This window comes from Cyprinus carpio, chromosome A20, assembly GCF_018340385.1.
Source record: "Cyprinus carpio isolate SPL01 chromosome A20, ASM1834038v1, whole genome shotgun sequence".
Lineage (NCBI taxonomy): Eukaryota > Metazoa > Chordata > Actinopteri > Cypriniformes > Cyprinidae > Cyprinus > Cyprinus carpio.
The window spans coordinates 14,022,791-14,047,389 of record NC_056591.1 but is presented as its reverse complement, the minus strand read 5'-3'; the positions used below and the strand labels follow the sequence as shown (position 1 = coordinate 14,047,389).

Sequence of the window (24,599 nt, the reverse complement as noted above, 5' to 3'; positions counted from 1 at the left end):
GAATTTAGAGGCTTATGCAGCAGTCATTACGTTGAAATGCTGTATATTTAGAAACTGAAATGTTGGGGCAGAATGGGCTGTTTTTATTGTGTGAACGGCCTCTGTAACACCCTCCTGTTCACGTGCATCTGGGTGAGAACCCGCACTGAATGCGTACGGAACCATCGCGAGGAGGACGAGCGCTCGCAGCATCAGCAACACACACTTCCACACGCGCGCGCGCACACACACACACACACACATAGGCTACCAAAGAGGTCAGCTCGCGTGCTGCGACTTGAACGGAAGACAACCGAGTGCCGCGAGACACAATAAAGGAGGCATAGGAACTGATCCCCGTGCCGTCACACACGCTGAAGAGGTAGGAGATGATCTAACATTTGTTTTAAGTGCTTAGCTTTGTCGGTGATACTGACCTTGTCATATAGCACATCTTCCAAAATCCACCATTCTTCACAGATGTGTGCGCAGCCGGGGAGGCATGAAGATGTCTCGGGCTGCATTTCGCGTTGAAATGCATGATAAAAATCTGTAGAAAACGCCGTCGATACGTTTGCATCATCACATCAGTCTGCACCTTCCATATGCTGCTTTTTATTAGCTTGTTTATGAATGACAGTCGTTTTGATAAAGTGATGCTATGGATGAAATGTCCGCAAAACACTGACATTTAAATCATGAGTCGTCAGTCATTCATAATATGCTTACGGGAACTGGCGCAGGCAATTGATGGTACCCTGAGCTTTAGTGTCGTTTTCTCTCACGATGCTTACCTGCCACAGTGCATGCTTTTGTGGTAAAAGATGCCATCTATAGCTTTGCCCGTTCCTGCAAAGGACATGGACGGCTACTCGCTATTTAGATAAGCAAAATATAAATCACTGATAGGCTTTGCTGTCAGTAATTAAAGCAAGAGAGACGTCGATACTCATAATACCAAGATATTTTTAATAGATAGTGTCTGGCCTAATTGTTCTTTTATCATGACGTTACGATGATGTTATGCCTAACTAAATTGAATTTCAGTTTTGTTTCTTTGTTTGTATTTGCTATCAGGTCTACTCTGTATAAAGACCCCAATGTGGTGTTCTGCATGGATGAGTTGTTTATTGCATATCTAACATTGCTCTTATAATGTTGAAGGCTCAGTGATGTGAGCATCAATAACATACACATAAACCTTACACTCACTATATAAGGTTGGGATTTTTTCCTCACTGTACATTTCATATAACTCATGAATGGATGGATGGATTTTCATTAGGTGTACAGACAGATGAGGACATTTAGCAGTCTTAGCTGTAATTTTCTTGCAAGGAAATGAAATTGAATCACAGTAATTTCATTCTTGGATCGCATGCTTCTAGGATTAGGAATGTACTGTTATTAAAATTCTGGCCAATAGGATAAGCAAAGAAGTATTTAAAACTATTTTGTATGATACAAATGAAGTTAGACATGACAACACTGTAATGTACAGCATTAAAATTGATATTCATTTCATTCAGATTAGCCAAAGATTACATTTAACCATGTTATTAAATTACCGGCATTTTTCAAATTAACTTTCAGTGAGTGCTAGATGAAGGTAAAATGTAAAAAATAGTAGTATTCCTATTAATGCTAGAAAACCCAAAAATTACCTGGGGACAAAACCATATTTTTTTTCCTCAGTTATAACAGTTATAACTAACAAAATATTACACAAATAACACACTGGATTAGCACATAAAAACAGTGTGAAAAAATAAGGAGAAATGTTCTTTAAATACACCATATATACAGCTAGACACACAAAATATCTTACTCCTCTTAGGATTGTAAAATTCTAAGCCTGAAATTTGAAGTCTAAAAATGTCAATTTTTTTAACACAGGTAAGAAGTTCCCACTGTCGACTTCGGTTCGGGGGCATGTTCCCCTTATACATCCTGGAGATTTGTGCGTTCAAGTAGAGGAAACCAGAGAGACTGCTCCCAAGGCTTCCTCCCACTGTAAATAATTTATGAAAAGGCCAATTAATATTAATCCATAAAAAGTACTGCGTCAATACAAGTTGACCAGTGAAGGGGAGTGTCTGTGCTGTTGTTGGTGCGACAGACGATCCCACAGCATAATCTGAATAAGGTTACTCATCTTTAGACAACAGTGGGTGTGCCTTAAGCATGCTGGACTTCATAGGATATTATTTTCCACCACAATATGACCTAATTAAACCCACTTTAGTATGCTCACAGATTTGACGTGACAGATTGGCCCCAAAACATTATGTGGTATAACATTGCCTTCTAGTGTAGTACGACACAGATAGACAATACTAATAAAGAGACACAAGAAAGACAGACTGACAAAACAAAGGCCAGATTTATCAGATTCTAATGGATGAGTGCAATGTTCTGACATGCAGATGCTTTCTGTATTTACAACTGTTTGTTTTGAGTAAAGCAAGAGCGACTGTGTGCATATGTGTGTTTGATAGAAAGACTGTGACAGGACACAGTTAGGAAATGTGTGTGTCTCAGGGAATGCACTATAATTACATTACCTGTTTCAACCCAGTTCCTCCTCTCATTTTAATCAGCAACACTGTATGCTGTAAGTAAGACGTTTTAGCTTTAGTTTTGTATCTGCTAACAGTGCACTATCATACAATAGCTGCTGCTCCACAGCAGTAATTTCAAAATTAAAGCATCTCTAATTTCACCCAAACCACAAACTCATGTTGTGCAGAATATATCTGACCAGAACACAGGTCGGTCCTTGAGTACACAAAACGTTGACCTCCTTTATACAATGACATTGCAGTCACAAAACTGAATTTGCCGGTCCAGACTAGTTAGTGCTAGTTTGGTGCTGGTCTTGTACACATAGGCTCTTTATCAGCAAAACGAGTGATAGTCTTTATCGTGTAGCTGGTTAAACATGGACATGTTGCTTAAAAAGGCTGGTGGAAACACAAAAAAAATTGCAATTGTTTTTGCTATTTTTAGCATGCTGCTAAAATTATTATTTAATACTATATTTAAATACTTATATTATACCTTAGTTATGCTAATAGGTGATAATAGGTTCATTAATAAGTTAGGATAGATAGATAGATAGATAGATAGATAGATAGATAGATAGATAGATAGATAGATAGATAGATAGAAAACATGACTGTTCCTCATGTTATTTTTAGGTGCCCACACTGCACTATCATGTTAAGAAATGATTAATGACTGACTGAAAATCAAATTTCCAACCTATCAATCAAAACTGAGACTATAAATTCGTTCTCTGGATTCAAATTCTATAGTTAGAGATCACTGGAGGCCAAGTCTTTTATTGGAGTGGGCTGCTCATCTTGGCCTGTTCTTCTACAGATCTAGAAAGGTAATGTTTTCAGATTGAATCTGATTCCTCTTGATTCCCTTCTGTGTCTGTTCTGTGAGAGTTTTTATTAAACGCCGATATTCACTGCCAGAGTGAGTCACTACAGTCTCTGAAGTTTAACACATCCAAGAAAGACTCAGCCTTCCAGTGCAGGCGATTTTGAATCTCACGTTAACAAGTACTAGAAACACCAGAAAGATAATGAACTTATTTTTAGATCAGAAAACAAACAATTGAAAATAGCATTGTTGAAGCTGCAGCGCATAATTCCCACACCACTGATGCAATAATAATGACTGTTTCCAAATAAAAACACATTTCACCCTGCCCCCATCTTTCATTGTTTAAAGTACTCTTGCTACAAACTCACTGAGCACTGAATTTGTTTTTGACACAAGTACAGAGTAAAGAAATACACATACTATAAACTGGGACCATTCATCATGCCAACTTAACTAAAATATATGAATTACTTTTTATATATATATATATTACTATAATTTAATAATGTGCATTACTTACAGATAGTTTTGTATTTTATGTTAATTCAACTTTATATGTAACAGCCATTCATGTTCTGATTGAGAATGTTAAGTAATAGATTCAACTGAAAAGCATGATGTGCCATGTTTTATATGGTTAGAAAATAAGTATGTCTACTTCAAATTGCTCCTTAATAATACAGTTGATTTGTGACACTGGAGACAGGTAGCAGTTTCTGCCGTTATTGATCGCCACACGTCTTTATTCAGTTAATGGAGGCCCTTGTTCTTTGAAATAGTTTTAACACAATACACACACGCATCCTCACATACGCTGACAAACAAGCTTACAGTCACAGTCTTTGTGTGTGTTGGGCAGTTTAAAATGATCAATGCATGTCTGTCCTCTCTTCCCCTGGTAAGCTGGCCAATGAACAAAGTGGCATTCTGTGAGTAGCAACAGAGACAGCAGTATGAACCAGCACACTACCTCACCATCATCACCCACTTTCTCCTCTCTCAAACACATTCTAGGATTGTTTTCATGTGTAAACACATCTCGGGCATAGGCCACTAAGCTCATGCAAACAAAAATCCCACGAGGAACATACAAAAACGTACGGCGGTATGAATATACATAACATAATTTTTCACACTGTATTCAATAATGGAGATGTTTGTGAATTCATCATTTGTGAATTCATCATTCATCACAGATATGCTCGTCCTCATATTAGCACTACAACACACACGGCTATAAGCATTCTTGAGCTCTCTGTGCACCTGTGCAATGTGACACCTGACTCTAGGTAATAGCGTAGCTCCACAGTAACAGCAGGCGAGTGGAACAGCCACACATTCATACACGCATACGTACTAGCCTATTACCCAGACAAATCGACAACCAGGTAAGCCTTTATTCTTGCGCACTCCTTCGACCATATATGCAATACAGCCTTTTTTTGCGTAATGCATGTGGCATGATAACATTAAATAAAATAGGCCTCCGTTCATGAAACTGCGATTATCTCTTGCCAGCCCCACATCCTCAAAGGCTCATTGTGTCTTTCTTATTTTATGCTTTGTAATGAAAATATATGTATGCACATTCAATGATACCAGTGTGATAGAACCAAGGGCCAATAGCATTTTGTTTGTTTATATTAATGTAAAATATCATATATGTGTATTAAATTAAGCTTTTTGTATATAATTTATTTCTTTTGTACAGTTTTATTATAAGAGTTAGTGGCTAAGGTCATGAAATGCACCATGTTTGTGTGTGTAGGTTCACATGTAACTGCATCACTGCATGATTACTCTACAATACTTTCCCTGAATTTTTTCTTCTTTTATAGTTGTTTCAGACCTCCTATATATATCTTTGTTTCTTTTATCTTTATATATGCTATTTAAAAGTTTGGTTATTTTTTGAAGGAAATACTTTTTTCTGCAAGGAGGCATTATATTGATCTAAGTGACTATAAAAACATTTATAATGTTAAAAGGTTTCAAATAAATGCTGTTCTTTTGAACTTTCTCTTCACCAAAGAATCATCAAAAATTGTATAACATGTAAGCAACACAACTGTTTTTAACATTATTAATAATAATAAATATTTCTTGAGCAGCAAATCATCATATTAAAATAATTTCTGAAGGATCATGTGACACTGAAGACTGGAGTAATGGCTGCTGAAATTTCGGCTTTGCTATCACAGGAATAAATTGCATTCATATTAAAATAGGCAACCATTTTAAATAGTAATTATGTTTCCCAATATCATTGTATTTTTATCAAACAAATGCCACCTTGATGAGCTTAAGAGACTTATTTCAAAAACATTACGAAATTCTACCTTTATGCATTACAAAATCATCATTTAAAAAAAAGAAAGAAAAAAAAATAGACTAGCACCTTGCAGATTCCCACAACCAACCTTCTGCACAGTTTCTTCCCCAATCCTAGATAAATGACAGAAAAAGAGACAAGGGCTAACTAAAGAGCTTGCTCGTGTCTGTGACTGCAGACTGAGTACTGCGTCAAAGTAGTTGCATAAAATGTCTATTTGGCGGATCAGTTGTGGTTTAAAATTATTATTTGTCATATATATTATATACTTAATATATATGTTATATTATAACAGAGACTGGGACTCATTGTCACATGGGGAAATTTACACAACATCCATATATCTCACTGAACTAAAGCTTGTTTGTTAGCAGTTGTTTGTGTGTTGCATTCAAACTCTTAAACCTTAAAAAACAAAAATGTTAATATATAGCATTTTGTGTAAACTAAAAGTGCACAGAATAAACTAGAATTAAAAAAAAGCCAACTTTTAATTTTAACAAAGTTGAACTATGTCCTAGACATTTTTTATAAAGTTTTCATGAAATTATGCATGTTAGGGCAAGTTGTTTTATATGTTATAATGTAATATATTTTACATGTATATTTTGTTAAAAGTTTCCAGTGTGACAGCTTAACCCACAAAGTGTGGCAATATTTATTTCCTGGGCAATATTTTTCAAGGTGTACAAACAGAAATAGACATTTGAAAAATCAAGCTACACTTAAGTAAAAAGTGTGACAATTAGCCCCAGTTCCTGTTTATATTACTGCAAGTTACACAGGGTTCATTTCATAAGAGTAATGTTTGGATCAGAATTGGTTCATAATGCTGAAGTCATGCTTTGAAAGGCAACCCTGACATCCAATGAGGTCTTATGGGCTACTGATGAAAGATCTGTGTTCATCTGATCTCCATAACCATCATTCATCCAGAACCAACACAATTAGATTTATTAGCCTTCATACCTCAATAAAGACTTTTAAGATATGGCATGTTATTAGTACACTTTTAATAGAGCTCTATAAGTTGTGATTCAATGGCTTTGTTATATTTTTCCCTAAAGCACCAAGGAGCAGAGCTTTGTAAATCAAGGAGCAGAAGGTTGAATCCATGTTCCCTAAGGTTTTCCTTCAGTGGTGTGCAGCTCTTTCTAGCTGCGTGGCTGATCTAGGTAAAAGTGTGCTTTTGTGCTCAGTAAGCACAGGCAGCTAGAGAAGCTTTGCTATACACTGTGCGGTCAGCCATCCCATTTTGCTTCAGTGATTTCTAACTGTTTCTTCAAGCCGGCCCATTGTACGTGTGAAGCTAGCTTGCTATCATAGTAATACATGGCCCTTTGTGCAAAACAAGAACATTTCACCCCTGATACATAATGCATTACATGTGATTTGCTTAATGTGCAGACATTACTGACAGCTCGGAGTCCTGTTGCGTATTTAGGCTAGAATCATGGCAACGTTGCCCATTTTTGTTTAAATATGCCCACTCTGAACATCATCCTTTAGTATCATCCCTTAGTATCTGATGCAGCTCTGCTGAGCCTTTAGTACTGTGTAGATAAAATGCTACATCAGAACCAACCTAAATTATGCTGTTGTCATAGCAATAACCACACATGTTGTTTTCCATTAGCTGTGCATGAGAATCAACACAGAAGGCAACAATATGCTAAAAATGGCCATGAATAATTTTGTAAAATTGTGTTTCTTGTGTAAATGCATTTATGTTGCCTCTAGGCCACATTACAAACATTGACTATTCTGCTTCAAATAGTCTCTTTAGGATCTGGAAAGTCTGCCATTCAGTCAAGGTTTCCTTTGCAAAGCTATATCAAAAACAGTTCATTTACACTGCTGTTTGAATACTTAATGTTTTTGATGAACAAAAATGCATTAAAAACATTAACTCTCTCACCAAGGCTGCATTTATTTGATCCACTATACAGAAAAAAAAAAAATATTGTGAAATATTTTTACAATTTAAAATAACTAAATATTTTCTATTTGAATATATTTTAAAATGTAATTTATTCCTGTGATGGCAAAGCTGAATTTACAGCAGTAATTTCTCCAGTCTTCAGTGTCACATGATCCTTCAGAAATCATTCTAATATAATGATTTTTGTGCTGATCTTATTGACCACAAACATTTAAACAGTATTGTATGTGGCCTTAGTCACTAACTTTAGCTATTAGCCACTGCAACAGATCACTAGCACTCCCTCATCTTTGATTAATTATTTGCAGTATTTCAATACTCATTAGGTGTGCCATCTTGGTTTTTCAGTCTATTTATGAGGGTCATTATGGTATCTATTATGACTTATAATAATGAGTCACATAGCTTTCAGGTTCAGGAGTTACAGGGGCACCATTCCAGGAATCCACTTACAGCCCATTTTATAGCTCACTGGTCAAATAGAGGCAGGTCTGGGCGAGAAATGTTTTGTAATGATGGTTAGAGCTACTCTTAGTGATAAAGCTTTGTAGTGAGGTCAGTCTGTACCATTAAATATCAGCAGTGGGTTAAATTAGCACTGTAGCAGCTACTTAGCAGCTAACTTACTTTAGCTCTGCTGTTGCCTTTTCTGTTTGTCTTCTGTTCATATTTTCAATGTACTGCTGCAATGAATGTGGCTGCGACTTGTGCTTTTGCCATCACTATTTTCTCTGGAGCTTCTATTATGCACACAACACAAGCAAGATCATTCGCTAATATGTACACGTGAACCAGAACATGACAAATATGCACACAGTTATGACCACGTGCACACTTGTGTCGCAGATGCATGTGCACAAACACATCTGGACCAGAGTCAAAAACAGACAAGCTTTTTTTATGTCACAGCTGAGCCTGTTCAGACAGAGAGACTTTCAGGATGCCATTAGAGGACACTGTCTTCTCATAAAAAGACAACACAGTCACACATAAGGATGATGTAACTGTGAATGACTGTAATCATTTACAGTTTGCTGTGTTTAACAGTTAGTGCAACACTGTGCTGCAAAAAGGTTTTTGTCTGCCAAAAGGAATGCAGGTATTGAGGCAATGTGTTCTGATAACCAACGATATTTTAAATATTGGCATTTTCTGTCCTGACATTCTGAATGAACACAAGAAACCCAGCAGTAATAGAACAATAAAACCTCATTTGGGGGAAAAAAGTGCTTATTAAAATTATATTATGCATGAGAATTTGAATTGATTCTGTGGTAATCTGTTAACAAAACAATTCAGATTTTTGCTTTTTCTAATATGCTGTTTTGCAGTAATAAATATGGGGTTCCATGAACATAGGATGATAGAAAAAGTGCTTCTTAAATAGCCATTCATTAAGACTGCTGGGCAAGCACATATCTGATGTGATAATGCACTGTACTGTACCTATATGGAGGTAGAGTGCACACTACAGACAGCTGTGATGCTCTTCACAGACACAATACTTTGCAGTTACAAACTAACATACACACCCACCCACACAGACACGTACAATAAGAAGCTTGTTATTCAGATAGCATGTATGTGCATACACATGCTTCACCAAAAAAAAAAAAAAAACTAAACAAGTGTGCCACTTTTACATGCAATTTCAGCGCAAAAATGCATCCAGAATCTATCTATTTTATTTCAGTTGTATTTTTTTTATTTCAGTTGTCATTTTAATACTTCAACTCAAGAGTTATTTCAGTAAATTTCATTTCATTTTTTTTTTTACATTTTCATCAAATATTTATATTTTATATACAGTTTTAGTTTTATTTTTAGTAAACAATAACAATGCTGCCACAACCTAGTTTAAATAGGCCATACATTGTTTTTCTGTATCTAGAGTAATTTTTTCAAAGCACTAATGGGATTCTTGTCTATATGTTAGAATTGTATATAAATTGGAAGTATTGTTCACACTGTCACTGTCTTGTCATTGTCTTAAGCCCGTCTCACATTGTGCAATTTGGCCACGATTTGGTCAACTGAGACAAATTTTGAAAATCCTAAAAGATTCCTATAATCCTAGGCTAAAATCTGTAGTCTTTTAGAAGGCAGATTAATGACCATTGCGATCAAATCTTACCTCCGACGAAGATCTGGCAGTGTCAGAAGATTTGGAGCAAAGTCCCTGCAGTGTGACTTCTCCTATGACGAATGTCTAATTGTCTTCGTTTTTCAAGATAAGCCATAATCAAATTTAAAGCCAGAGTTTTCATTGTTATGGTGCGTGTCCACTGTAGCAGAGCAGAGCGAACTCTGAAGCTCTGAAGCTTCCCGCCCTGAACTTTCATAGGAATGAAATGAAAACACTCGTTCTGCTCTGTGTGTGTTATCCTTATCAACTAAAACAATAATGTCAACGGAAAATCTAAATTGTTGTACAGTCTGACATTAATGACAGCTGAGATCCTACAGTGTGACATAAGGATCATGCTCGCACAGTCTGACAAGCAACAATTATAAAGGACCGTTATAAATCTCACAGTGTGCGCCCGGCTTTAGACTTCCCTGCTTGACCATGTGTCTGATTAGTTATCACTCTCACCTCTCATTGTTAATCTTGTTACACTCTTAAAAATAAAGGTGCTTCAAAAGGTTTTTCAAGCGATGCCATAGAAGAACCATTTTTGGTTCCACAAAGAACCATTCAGTCAAAGGTTCTTTAAAGAACCATCTCTTTCTTACCTTTTTACAATCTGAAGAACCTTCTTTTGCCACAAAGAACCTTTTGTGAAACAGAAAGGTTCTTCAGCTCTTAAAGGTTCTTTATGGAACCATTTAGACAAAAAGGTTCTTCTATGGCATCGTGAAGCACCTTTATTTTTAAGAGTGTAGTCATCCATCTTATTTAAACCCTGTGTTTGCTTCCAGTGTTTGTCCGGTCTCATCTGTTTATTGTGGATAATGTGGCTTGTACCCTGATCATTGGCATATTAAATATTATTGAACTCTTCTTCTTCTTTGTCTTTATTGGATTGTTACATGGCCTACACATGACAGAAGACAGGATCAACAGATAAACAGTGGCAATTATATATATATATTTTTTTTTTTTTTTTGAGTGATTTTTGTTGTTTTTGGCATGATGGATGATCCTGCTCTCCTCATCCTCCTCCTGGAGCAGGGTGAGCGCTCTCTTGAGGACCACACAAGAGACTTTTTGGACCTTGCCAACCAAACACACTACCTGGATAACTGCCTCACCACGTTCTACCATGTGGGACTAAACACCACCGTTAAGGCAAAGTTGTCTGGGGACGGTCCTCGAGAGAGCCTAGCCGCCTATGTGGAGTGGGTGCTGGTAAATAACAACTCGCTGCTGACTCCCTGCTACCTAGATGAGGAACTCACCAGCCCCACTCCTGAGCCAGCCATCATACCAGCACATCACCGAGTGTGAGCACGAGCCCACCTCAGACACGGAGGTGTGATCGAAGAGCCTGAGGAAACAGAGCCAATCACCGCCCCGGAGCCCACGCCCGCCAATAAGTCTGAAAGTGAAAGTGAAAGTGAAGTGACGTGTGGCCGAATATAGTGAGCCATATTCGGAATTTGTGCTCTGCATTTAACCCTTCCAAGTGCACACACACAGTAGTGAACACACACACACCTGGAGTGAACTAGGTGTGCGAACCGGCCACAACATTGGAGTATTCATGGAAGACGAGGTAAAAGAGGAAAGCCACACCCACATCTCCACTGCTGAGGGTGAGCTGCAGCTGGTTTCTGTGAATTCTCTTTCTTATTCTTTGTCTGTGTCAAGTATTGCTTGTTTTGATTTCTTGCTTGTTCTGTCCAACCCTTAGCCTTTTGATCCCTCGCTAGTTCCAGCACTGAATTCTCTTGAAGTCTCTTAAACTCCCACCCAGCCTCCCTATCCCACCTCTGCCTTCTTGTATCTGGTTTTCAGTTCCTGTCCCATCACCTGTCTGTCTTTCTGTTAACTCTATGCCAGCTGCAGCTTATGCCATTACCATCCAGCCTCAAGATCATCTTCATCTATCTGGGACTATCCTGCTGTTGGCACTTGTGGACCTCATCACCACTTCTGTACAGCCTTCGTCTAGCACCTACCCATCTCCCAGATGCACACCCTCAGTCTGCATCTGCCTATGTGGGTTCACATCGGGGCTTCCTTCCATCAGCTCCGCCTTGGTGTGAGGTTCCTCTGTCTCCGCCTTGGTTCCTAGCTTCCTCGTCTCCACCATGGCCCCTCATCCCAACGGCTCCACTAGGCTCCCTTCTCCATCCTGCTCAACCTTGGTCAGTCATTGACCATCCGCTGCCTCGGGATTGCATTCCTCTGGCTTTGCCTTGTCATTCCACCCCTCTGGCTCTGTCAGACTCCTCCTTCCCTCTGTCTTCGCCTTTGTCCTCAGTTGCTCCGGCTCCACCACGGTCCAGGCTCAGCGTCTGATCGGCTCCACCTGGGTCACTATTGCTGCCGGCCTCATTGCAGGAGCTTGCACCCCCAGGATCCTCCGCCCAGGCATCATCCATGGCTCCTCCCTCCTGCATCTACACCTGGTCTCCACAGCGCGAGGTCGGGCCTTCCGGGAGGGGGCGTTCTGTCACAGTCTTGTCTTTGTTTTAGTCTTCCCTGTTTGGCCTAGTTTTCCCTCATGTGTCGGATTAGTTATCTCTCTCACCTGTAATTGTTAATTATCTCATTAATCCTCTGCCTTATTTAAACCCTAGGCTCATTTGAGATGAGCAAAAGTTGCACAGAACCGATCACAGCAAGATGCATGCAAGTTAGAAATGTGTCCCAGTGCAGTCCGCCTTGCTCTGATGTTATGCTGACGAATGCCAAAAATCTCTCGCCAGATCCGTCGTGCAGTGGAGCGCAGTTGCTCTCCCCCAGCTGCGCTGACCAAAAGCATGATGGGAAATGACTTGCTGACATCACAGTTTAATGCTCATTGGTTCAAACAACCGTGAGGTTGCGTTCTCTTCTAAAATGTTTTATTTTTTTATCTGATATCATGTGATTGTTTAAATTATGCATGAATATTCCCAAACACTATGACAGTGCAATTTCTGTGTGAGATATGTAGTTGTTGTCATGTTTCTGAAAAATACTAAAATACATGTATGTATTAAAGTAAAAATGGATGATAAATACGTCTTTTGAATGGAATTAAGTATTTTGAGTGTCTTTTTCATCATATTTGTTTTCATATAAAAACAACAGAACTGAAATTATACCATTAAATTATATATAGGGTTGTCAGAATCTTATGTTAACCTGAAGGGATTTATTTTGTAATAATGACCAGATGGTTGTATATTAGCCCATTTATAGGGCTACTAAACAAATTAATAAAGTGGAGATTGAATATTTAAGTTGCAGTATTTGTATATATTGTAGGCATTACACATTATATAACACAGCTTTATGAACCAGTCAGTTACACAGCTAACAAACAAAAGATGTTTGTGTGCATCATGGCAGCAGTACATTATTACATTATAACCAAAAAGCATTATAACTGTGCATATATCCAGTGTTGTGTGTAGTAAAGTTTACAGTTCCCTTAATATAAGGTTATGATAGGCCTGCAAGATGAGGAATTTCACTCTTCAAGTCTAAGCAAATTCCCAATGAGAAAAGAGAAAGAGATGGTCCTGTAATTCGCAACAAAGTGATGGCAAGAAATAAACCCAGGACTAAAAGAAGACTGTGTACAAGCACAAACAGACTACGATGAAAATAAAAATGGAGATCAAGCATTTGGGAAAAAAAAATAATAATTTCATGAAAGAGAGTTTGAGAGCCCAGAAAAAAAAGCAATAAAAAAAAGCAAGCGTCTAATCATCTCTGTAAGCCTTTCTATTTCCTATTATTGTCATCTTCTCCTTCCATTTTCTTTTTATACTTGCACACACAAACACCTCAATGAGAAAAATACCTGTGTGTTCACCCTTATACCCCCTCTACTCTTGCTGCAGACAAAGCCCGTCGTAACCATGATGACGGACAGTAAGGATGCTAAGCTTGACGCGCGGGTAGAGGTAACAGAATCTGAAGGCCCAGGTAAACAAAACAGAGTGAGGATCTTTGTGAACAGCCTGCTCTTAAAGTGACAGTGACTTAATGCCTCAAGACATCAGCACTGTCTCTTTAAGAACTGTGTGATGTCTCAAAAAGGGTCACAAAAATTTCAAGAACTGTGTGCTGTGTATGTGTGTTCCTGTGTGTCTTTAAAGGAGTAGTTCAGTCAAAAATTACAATTCCGTCAATACTCACCCGCATTTCTTTAAAAACCTATGACTTCCATGGAGCACAAAAGATTAAATTTGATAGATTGTCTTTCTTTTTTTTTCATGCCATTACAATGAATGAGGATGGGAGGAAAGGGGATTTCAAGCTTCAAAAAGGATGTAAAAACCACTACAATAGTGGTTCATGTGACTTGTGCAATATATTTCAAGACTTGAGCTAGATTAGGACTAGATCTTTTCAGACATTGCTAATTCACTCATTCTTGCAATGAGAGTTGGATGGCAACATTTTTCATCTTAAACTTTGATCTATTAGCTTTAGAAGTCTTGAAATCTATTGCACAAGTCACATGAACCACTTTTATGGTGCTTTCGCACACTTTTTGTCCCCAGTTCTTATTCATTGTAATTGCATGTAGCAGAGTGACCATCACATTCTCACAAATTTCTCCTTGCTGTTCCTGGGAACAATAAGAGTCATACAGATTTGAAATGACATGAGTGTGAGTAAATGATTTTCATTTCTGTGAATTATTCCTTTAAATATGACTTAATCACATGTTATTGTTGCTGTCCAGGGTTTACACACTTTTTGGAGTGAACCCTGTGCCCTCAAACTTTATGACCACATTTAACTTATTAATATTAGTATGTCTCACGTGTGACATTTCATTCTTTCTCAGTACGGCTGAAGGTGGCATGCTTTAGTTTAAGCTTGTTTCTTTCTGTTGTTATGGATATATACCAATGTTAGGCAATCAAGTACACTGCTGACAAAAGGAACAGTGCCAATTATGTTGTTGCTTATGATAAATATATCAATTAATCATGTACTAATGCTGAAATTTGGAGTATGAGGGGAACAAGTAGGTTCAGGTGGGCATTACATTTGGTGCGACAAAAACAAGTTATTGGCTTTGTTGCACTAGTGAGAAACATTGTATGACAAGAGTGTGCAGAGCAAGGTTGAGTATTCTTATGTTGTGAAGTGAAATGGCCGTGTGTTTTAGCTTTTGTGAAGAAGTGAGAGGAACAGTCAGGTCTAAGTGAATTTATTTAGCAGTACTGACACTCATAGGAACAGAAAGGCTGTGTTTGTGAGTGGTTGTAGTATGGAAGAGTACAAGGGAGACACATCGAGGACTGTTTCTCTGGCTGAGTGGTGTCCACTCACATCATATGCCTCAGTGATTGAGGACGCCTGCAGCACTGCATTGTGGGCCAGCCAGAGAAATGGAGTAGCAGCTGGGAAGAGACTTGGACTTGGACGAGGCTTTAAGAGGGAAATGACAAGGCAAAATATGAGAAATCATAAAATAATCCAGTCATATACGCTCGTAAAGCAGTAAACTCTGGAACGGTAATAACTTTGGGAATTCGCACCAGAACAACAACCGAAGTGGTCACTGACAGCAGGTACCAAATGCCTTACTTTCTTTGTTATTGTGTTTTGAGCAGCAACACACTTACTGTGTAACTCCACACTGCTTTCCACTTTTAGCCTGTAACAGATCCACGCTAATCTTTAGCTGAATTTATCTACTCTGTGGTGTAGAGTGGCCCTGCCACCCCAGCCATTTCAGTCTGGAGATGTTTTGCTCTTGGTTGGTGGAGTGCTTATAATACCATTCAGAAGGACCAAGAAGGGACTTGCAGGCTTTAATAAACAAAATTCACACATACAGAGCAGAAGGGAATTGAAAAATTACGATGGCTGATTTTTAAAAAGAGAAATTCACAACTTCTAATAAGTTATCAAAAGTGTTCATCAAAAGTGACAGTAAAAACAGAAGATTTTTATTTCATAATAATGCTGATCTTTGTGAACTTTCTATTCATAAAAGAATCCTGAAAAAATCTTAAGCAGCACAACTGTTTTCACCATTACCAAGAAGAATTGTTCCTTGAGAACCAAATTAGGATATTAGAATGCTTTCTGAAGAATCATGTGAAAATTCAGCTTTGCCATCACAGAATGATTTACATTTTAAAATATATTAAAGAGAAAAAAGTTATTTTAAATTGCAATATTGCTGTTTTTATGTATCTTGGATCAAATAAATGCAGCCTTGGTGAGGCTTCTTCCAAAAACATAAAAAAATCTTACAGGCTATGAACTATTGATAGGTAGTGTATATAGTAGTAGTATATATATTAATTTGGCATGTTTTATTTGTAATTTTATCTGTAAACAGTGCTTTTTGAGCTACTCTTATCTCCGTAGTGTTTATGATTCCTAATGACTTTCTAGTCTCAGGAAGTGGAACCTCTCCAGAGCACTCGTTACAAACCAAAGGTCCCTTGCCTTATCATTGGTTTAATGTCATTAAATGGGAACCGTATGATTCAGTAATGCCAGAGACACTTTGCACCTGCAGACTTCCACTTTAATTGGTAGGTTGAGAATTATTCTATAAATGTTTTCTTTGCGATTGTTTTGGGTTGTCTTTTACAGATTTGGAATTAGTTGTTTAAACTTTGGTGTTTGATTGTTGGTCATGAAGTTCAGATTATATCCTCAATGGTTATGCTGTCATCATAAGTAAAGGATGGGAAAGAAAGTAGCTTATTTAGCATTAAGAAAAACCTTTTACCCAGTATAGTTCAAATTATATGTGTAATGACTTTCACAATACATATTCATTCAAATGCAGCTTTAAAAAGAATACTGCCTAACAAATTCTCCAGTGAGCCAGCTGGGATGTTTAAGTAGATTGAGAGGAACCTACAACATCCCCCTGTGATACCTGATTTCACATATTGTATGCATTTGAGTGGCTGGATTGCTATCTTTCTTAAATGCATATTGGAGGACATTTAGACTTTTCATAAGTGTAAATACCAAAATGCATAATGTTTTCGGTAGAGCATGTAAAACTCCTCTCTTCTCAAAACAGTGTTACAACTTTGAATGATACTGAGCTTTATATAAAATTGCTTCTTTAGCAGATGGCTTCTAATTGTTAATTTTTTTCTTTTTTCTGTGATGCCTTTTCAAGATCATAGGGCTTTAGAGGACCTCGACATCACTGGATGTTTAAACAAGTCATCTGTTCACCATAATTATGAAAGCCTGTTTCAGAACAAAAGCTTACCCCCAGTTTAACCTGATTCCATAGCCTTTTCCGATCTGTTCTGGTCCTCCATTTCATGGACATTAATTAAAAATGCTCACATTTTTGTACATACTGTAAAACATACTGTATGTATATTGCTACTTGTTGACTATTTATCACCTTTCTTTGCCCCCAATGACCCCACTTTTTACCAGAGCGGCAACGGAAGGGCAAATTCCAGCCATTCCGGCGTATATTTGGGAAGAAGAAAAGGAGGGAAGCAGAGCGTGGGTTTGAGGGATCTGAACTTAAACCTAGCCATTCCACTGACAGTGTTTGCAATGGGGTGGTCTCAGTTATCGAGGAGAATGATCAGTATCTAAGGTACTTTATAACCATTTTTGCTGGGTCTGCCTTTTCACATGTATGCAAAATTAATTGCTTTTATTTATTTAGATAAGTTACATTTTCGAATTGTATACTGAAAACATTCATATCTGTGTTCACAGGGAGTTAAACACCCTAGGGTCCCGAGCTTTTTCTCACGAGAGTGTATTTATCCCAGAGGACTCAGAGAAGACATATCCAGGACAGACAATGTCCCAGGAGAACGTTTCAGACAAAGTTAGGAACATTCAGGTCAGAATTTTCACACAAACAGTATAATTAAAATTGTTGCATATGTACACAATTAAGTCTTGCACCAAACTTTACTAACACAGTTTTCATATAAGCATTGCACCAAGTACATAAAACAGTATAGACTGTTTTATGTTGGTATCTTTAGGACTTAATGTTGGCTAATTCCTTCCTTTTCTATAATTTGACTAACAAGGCAGAATAAACAATCAAACACACATTTTTACTCTGTATGCTTTTGTTGACAGAGGCAAATTGGACATAATATCAAATTTGGTCAGAGACCTCCTTCACATAGAAAGAGTGAGGGAGATGAAGGTAGCTCAGATGAAGAAGAGATACCACGAAGTCCACTGAGGTTTCTTGCTCAGGTGGAGAATGAGCCACCAGAGACCGAAGCCAACGAAAAAGTAAGTTTATCTTCAAATTCTTAACTTAAATGCTAAATAAATGCTATGTCAATCAAAGTTGATATACTAGATTAGACCCTTTAAAAGGACATCAACAAAAAAAAATTGTTTCGGAGAGTAATGTTGAAAGACAGATAACCTTGTTGCTAATAGCGTGCTCTAGTTAAGCTGCATGAAACTGGTAAAACTGTCATACTATCAATACACTTATTCCCCATACATATAATATGCTTCCGAATCCTTCTTCTCTTATAGTCACATACTTGTTTGTGTTTTTGCGTCACAATTAGGCTGGCAGCCATGACACGGTCCAGCACAGAACTCCAGTCAAATCCCCACGCACTAAGCGCCCACCTCCGCCTGGCACAATTGAGTCCATCAATCTAGATGCTGTCCCTCAGTCTGTCTCATGCTTGGACAACACTGCTGCCAAACATAAACTGTCTGTCAAACCGAAGAACCAGAGGGTGTCACGCAAACATAGAAGATTCACACAGGTAAAGGGAAAGGTGTTCTTTAAAATGTGAACAACCTTTTGGGATAGTTTTTATGTATGAAGATGTGTTAAAGAGTTCACAGAAAAAAGAAAATTCAGTCATCAATTTATTCATCTTCATGTTGTTCCGAACCTGTATGACTTGTGAAACACAGAAGACAATATTTGGAAGAATGTTTGAACTGTGTTTGTCCATACAATGTAAGTCAGTGGGGTCTAAAACAACACTGGACAAACATGGACAAATAAACAAACAGTGAGACATTTTTCAAAATATCTTATATTGTGTTCCACAGAAGAAATGTGGATGAGTAAATTGTAAACAAATTTTTATTTTTTTTGTAAACTATTCCTTTGAAGAATATAACTAAAAGCAATAACTTCTGTAACTTTAATATATTTCAGGAGTTTCAGGAAGAGGATTTCTCTGAAATGCAAGAGCAATCTGAAACACAAAAGGACGAAGAAGTCTTTGATTTGTCAAGAGAGGACTATAACATTATCCATAGGAGCAAAGAGGATTATGAACCCACTGAGAAATCGATAAGGCGACGATTTCATGAGGAGGAGCAAGAACGCCTTGAGTTTCAGAGAAGGGAACAAGAGGAAGAGAGAAAGATGGAGGAACAACAAAGGAGAATTGAGGAGCAGAGGCTAGAAGAAGAAAAGCAGCGCAGACAGGAAGAGGATAGGCTGCAAAAGGAGGAAGAGGAGAGGACGCAACGAGAGGAAGAGGCAAGGAAAGAAAGGGAAGAGGAAGAAAGAAAGAGAGAAGAGGAAGAGCAAAGATTAAAACGCGAGGAAGAGCAAAAGAGGCAAGAGGAGGAAAGAATGTGGAAAGAGGAGGAGGAAAGAAGAAGAGCAGAGGAGGAGAGAAGGCAGCAGGAACTTGAGGCAGAGCGTCTTCATCTGGAAGAGGAAAGAAAAAGGGAGCAGGAGGAGAGAAGGAGAAAAGAGGAGGAGGAGGCAGAACAACATAGGATTCAAGAGTTAGAGGAGAAACGGCAGAGAGAGGAAGAGGAGAAAAGAAGCCGACGAGAGGAGACTGAGAGAAAAAGACTAGAGGAAGAGGAGGAAAGAAAGTGGCAACAGCAAGAGGAGAAAGCTGGAGCTACTGACCCAGAATGGAAAAGAAAAGCAGAGGAACTGAGATGGAGAGAGATGGAGGAGAGACAGAGGCCCTTCACTTTCAAGGTTTCTTCAGGTGAGAAGCAGATACTTTTCCAGAAGGTCAACCTCACTCCTGTTACTCTATCAACTGGCCAACAGGGTGAATCAACAGCTGAAACCAGGGAGGGAGCTAAAGCTTCTTCACCAGGATGCACAGATTCACCAACTCTGTCTTCATCTCTTTATGTCCCACATACTGCAATTCTTGTGACAGGAGCCCAACTTTGTGGAACTGCAGTCAATCTCGATCAGATCAAAGACACAGCCTGCAAGACCCTTCTTGGCCTTTCGGAAGGCAAAAAGGCCATGAGCACTCCTCCAACCAAAAGCAAGACTTCACCAGATCGTAAATCTGGAAAAACCAAATCCTTATATGAGTCTTCCTTATCTGTAGACCAATCAAATGCTGCTGTCCTGGCAGAATGGGCAAGTATCCGATCCAAAATTTTTAAAGGTGCTGAGGATGGAAAATATCCCGAATACCCAGATCAGAGTCGCAGGCCGATAAGTGAGGATCTAAATACAGTGCCATTCTCTCACAGCAACCTCAGGAAAACCATGTCAGCCAGTGCTAAGTTTTCCATCATACCAGCCAGAAAGAAGTTTACTGATTCCAAAAGGAACTCAGAGAGTTTGGGTCAGGAAGACAAAGAAGGTGTGACAATAGAATCACCATCTACGGAAACTCCCTCTGTACAAAAATCTGAATTGCCCTCTTTAGGTACCAAGATCCAGAGCAGGGGAAGCAAAGTTGTCCGCATCACAGATAGTGCTGAAGAATGCATGTTTGCCAAAGACCTCCCCTCCTTCCTTGTTCCCAGTCCACCACATGGATCTCCCAAATCACAGAGATCCGAGTCTGGATCCCTAAGTCAGGCAGAATCAGAAGACTTGGCTCCAAAGGATGAAAGGGATCAGAAGGACCAGAGTGGTGATGAGCAGCCCTCACCTTTTGGAATCAAGTTGAGAAGAACCAACTACTCTCTTCGCTTCCACAATGAACAATCTGCAGAGAAGAGGAAGAAAAGGTACAGTGCAGGAGACAATTTTGAAGGTGTCCCAGTGCCCCTCACCTCCACTGACCAAGATTCTGACACTTCTACACTCTCGGAAAAGTCTAGCCCTGTTTCTCCGCAACAAGAGATTACCGGATTTCGATCCACTACAGCACCCAGTAAAGAATCTCGAAGTAAGTTTAGCAGAAATACTCTCCCTTTGGCACGCACTGAAGCCGTCAATTTTGTCCCCAAGCCTCCATTTTACCAAAAACCAGCTACATCCCCCAAACCATCTGAAGATGCCACACCTCCACCCTCTCCTCTCCCGAAACCTGGCAGAAGGACTTCAGGGGACATGATTTCACAATGGACAGGGCAAGCAGAACAGATAGATGCTGCGCAGAGCAGTGATCAAAAGGAAGAAGTTGCAGCATCTGTACCATCCCAGAAAAATGGACAAGGGGAGGAGGAGCTTAAAGAAAAGAAGTCATTTTTCCCATCCATCAGCATGCCATGGAGAGAAAAAACAGACCGTAGGACAGAACTAATTAAAAAAGGTCGGAAATACTCAAGCACTGTAAAGCTATAATTGCATGAACTTCACAATTATTGCAATGCATGCAAAGCATCAGTTTATTTATTTTCCTTAAAGCTTGTGTGTTGAAGATTTGTGTTGATTCACACAAATCATACACGCAGAAACAATGCCTGAAGCCTAAACTTTCCTGAAACTTTAACAATATTCCTAACCTACTGTATGAGCATTGATATTTTGTACAGAAAACTGAGATTTATACTATTCTTGTAGAGAGTACAACAGAAGAACAGAAGACTCTAAAATGGTTTTTAATCTTTCTTGTCAACTTGGCACCTTCTGCATTTCTTCTCCTTTACAGAAAAACCCTCTCTGCAGGCCAGGCACTCTCTGGACAGCTCACGGACACAGGAGAAAGAGACAGGACCACTTTGGATCACTCTGGCACTGCAAAAACAGAAAGGCTTCAGAGAACAGCAGCAAAACCGAGATGATAGGAAGAGCCAGAGAGAAGCTAAGCTGGCTGAGAAACAGGCTAGGGACAGAGATAGCGTATGTGTAGGCCTATATAAATATAGCCATTAGCCACACAAATATATTATCATTAACTAGCTGCTGTTGGCACTATATGTAAAATTACAATAACAGTGAGTTTTAACAAGCTGCAATGCAATATAATGCAACAAGCAATAACAGCTTTTTCTTTCACATAGATTTCACCAGCCACAACAAGTAACATTTTTTGATCACTTGTTTTTGTGGTGCTGTGCTGGGTAACCTTGTCCTTTAGGAGATCTTGTTGGTCCAAAATCCTGCTACATATAACTACAATATGGTGCTGTTTGTCTCTGAAAGGCTGGAATGATCAGTCCCACAGAGGATAAGGGCAATGGAAGTCCCAGCCCTCTCAAGCCTCAAGCAGCAGATGCGAATAAGAGACCAGACACACTCCTGTCCCGTTTTGAACGACGTGACAACTTGAAGAAAGCAAATACCTTGCCCAGCTCAGTCACAGGTAAAAATAAATAAATAAACGTATTTGATTAAATTTCTCTTCATTAGCTTTATACTGGGGTTGTTTTTGGTAACTTTGAGTCTTATGCTCAATTGTTATGTAGGCTTTGTTATGTATTTCTTTCATATAGATTCCCCTGGCCTAGCTGAACTGCAACTGACATTAGAGTGGGATTTAGACATGGTTCCCATCTAGATGTGATGCTTTTAAAACTGAGACATCTAACCACAAAAAAAAAAAACATAAAACGACAATCTCTGAGTCTTTATATTGATTTTCTTTCTTTCTTTGGACAGTTGAAATTACAGACTCTACACCATCTCCGCCAGCAACAAAAGATGTGACAAAGCGCTTCCCTCCTGGTGACACTACCCAGGTTTCTACCGAGCCTGCCTGGCTTGCCCTAGCAAAGCGTAAGGCCAAAGCCTGGAGCGACTGCCCACAGATCATCAAGTGATCCATTACTGCTGACCAGTGAAAAAGCAAACAAGGCATCTCCTTCATCCACATCACTTAGCCATCACTGCACCCCAGCTCACCTCTTGCTCTGAACAAAAAGTTTATAATTTACTTTAGAGCAATCAGGCATTTCTGAATATTTGGTAATTTAGTGACTAAATATTGTACCAATATTAAGATTCACTAAGGATTTTATCAAATGATCACATAAGACAATGACATCAACCTGCCCCTCTAGTTTTCAATACACAGGATTATTGCAATAACATGCATCAAAAGCTTATTTACTCATTTTGTGTCACAGCCTATCAAACAAGCCCTAGAATCTTCAGAGAAGTTGCAGCCCTTCATATATTTGAAGTTGCCAGTGGTTAACAGTGTATATACACAATGCATGCCAAACTGTTGATTCTAGATATCACTAAAACAATATGAGTGGTTCACATTAAGTACAAATGCATCATGTCAAGTAAAACAAGAAAGTATGTTATTGCTTTGGTGACAATTCTGGGAAGCAAGTCAAGGGCTAATAATGACACAGCTGATGAAACCTTCACAAATTTCACTCCCACAAGCATGTAAATCAGAGAAACGGATTTGTAATTTTTCTTGTTTTCTTTTTCCATGTATGCACTCAAATGAGTTGCCACTCACAGACCTTGCCGATGGACAGACATTGTCACTTTTTTTATTTCTTATTATATTTGATATCTTGGCAAAGTAAAAAGATCTTCACTGTGTCCGTGACAACTGTGAGTTCTGTTATTTTAACTATTGCTACAAATCATAAATGACACGTCAGCACTGTTTACTCATGTAATTAACTAACAATGAATTTGAAGTTTCCATGACAACATAGTATATATGCACTTGAACCGTGCTGTCAATTGATGAAAAATCTACTTCTTGCAGTGTCAATACACGCCTGTTTCTGTAGAATTGGTTGCCTGGGAACTGCCTGCTTGCTGTAACATAAACAATGCTATCCTGGCGTAGCGTGTGCTAGCATCTCTTTTACCGCTAATTAGCAAAACCTGCAACACGGCTAAGTGATGGGAGATCAGTGTTTCAAATGCAACGTCCCGGGGAGAGAGAGTAAGAACAAAAGGTCTAGCCAATGGAAATATCCTTTACAAAAAAAGGAGCATTTCTAGTGAGTGAATGAATGGACTATTAACGGACATCACCTCTATGTCCTTGAATAAGGCAGCTAACCCCAGATCGCTCCGGGGGGGATTGTCCTTGTAGATGCAGTTGCTCTGAAAAAAAGTGTCTGCTAAATGATGGAGGTTATTAAAATCGAAGCCTTGATCTCTCAGCAGAGCCACTGACTCCACTATCTAATGTAACGTTGTATGTATGTAATGTATGTATGTAATAGAGGTGAAATGAAGCAGACTGCATTCCTTTGGAGATCTCCTGAACTGCAGTCGCGTCACTTTGTTTTTACATTGGTCGTGTGCAATAGTGTAGCGTAAACAGTGTTGTATGTGATATATAACAAAAAGTTTGTTGATAATTACACTTTTTTTTTTGTTCCACTTTAGAAAAACCCATTACAGAAAAAGTGATGCAAATGTTATGAAATATGTAGAGAAAATTAAAGGAAGCTGTTTGAAATCGGTGGACTGAAACTCCTGTTTTTGCACAAAAACAAACATAACATTAATGCTAAAAACATTTATGTATTTTGCAGGATATATATACGTACAATACATACTAAATATATCCATGTCATTTTTTAATAGGTGCTTTTGGGAGTCACCCATAAAAATATACTTATCCAGTTATGAGTGAGAGCCAATTAACACGGTGGTCCTATCAGGACCCACCAGCAGCACTGGAGAGGCATCCCCACACCTGCCCATGTCTGAACTCCAGAGGATCCGCAGGCCC

General features: G+C 38.7%; 1 protein-coding gene across 4 annotated transcripts; it reads left to right on the top strand.

The window, feature by feature from the left end:
* Positions 1–100: 100 nt before the first annotated feature.
* LOC109051430 (capping protein inhibiting regulator of actin dynamics-like) lies at positions 101–24,323 on the top strand. Of its 4 annotated transcripts, XM_042777690.1 has the most exons (10): positions 101–361; positions 13,653–13,737; positions 17,197–17,365; positions 17,491–17,620; positions 17,869–18,030; positions 18,321–18,527; positions 18,932–21,251; positions 21,591–21,781; positions 22,085–22,244; positions 22,541–24,323. In XM_042777690.1, exons 2-10 carry the CDS (start codon positions 13,671–13,673, stop codon positions 22,699–22,701), a joined length of 3,567 nt encoding a protein of 1,188 aa, XP_042633624.1. In that variant the 5' UTR covers positions 101–361; positions 13,653–13,670; the 3' UTR covers positions 22,702–24,323. The 4 variants fall into 4 exon arrangements, with proteins under 4 accessions (XP_042633624.1, XP_042633625.1, XP_042633627.1 ...); XM_042777691.1 differs by lacking the exon at positions 13,653–13,737 and having other exon boundaries at positions 103–361; XM_042777693.1 differs by lacking the exons at positions 101–361; positions 13,653–13,737 and adding an exon at positions 15,192–15,341.
* The last annotated feature ends 276 nt before the right edge of the window (positions 24,324–24,599 follow it).

Excerpts from the sequence above, each read along its gene's own strand:
- LOC109051430 (XM_042777690.1), top strand. The coding sequence starts at position 13,671 with ATGATGACGGACAGTAAGGATGCTAAGCTTGACGCGCGGGTAGAGGTA. Across the intron at positions 17,366-17,490 it reads GAGAATGATCAGTATCTAAG|GGAGTTAAACACCCTAGGGT; the intron begins GTACTTTATAAC and ends CTGTGTTCACAG. Across the intron at positions 21,782-22,084 it reads AGGCTAGGGACAGAGATAGC|GCTGGAATGATCAGTCCCAC; the intron begins GTATGTGTAGGC and ends TGTCTCTGAAAG.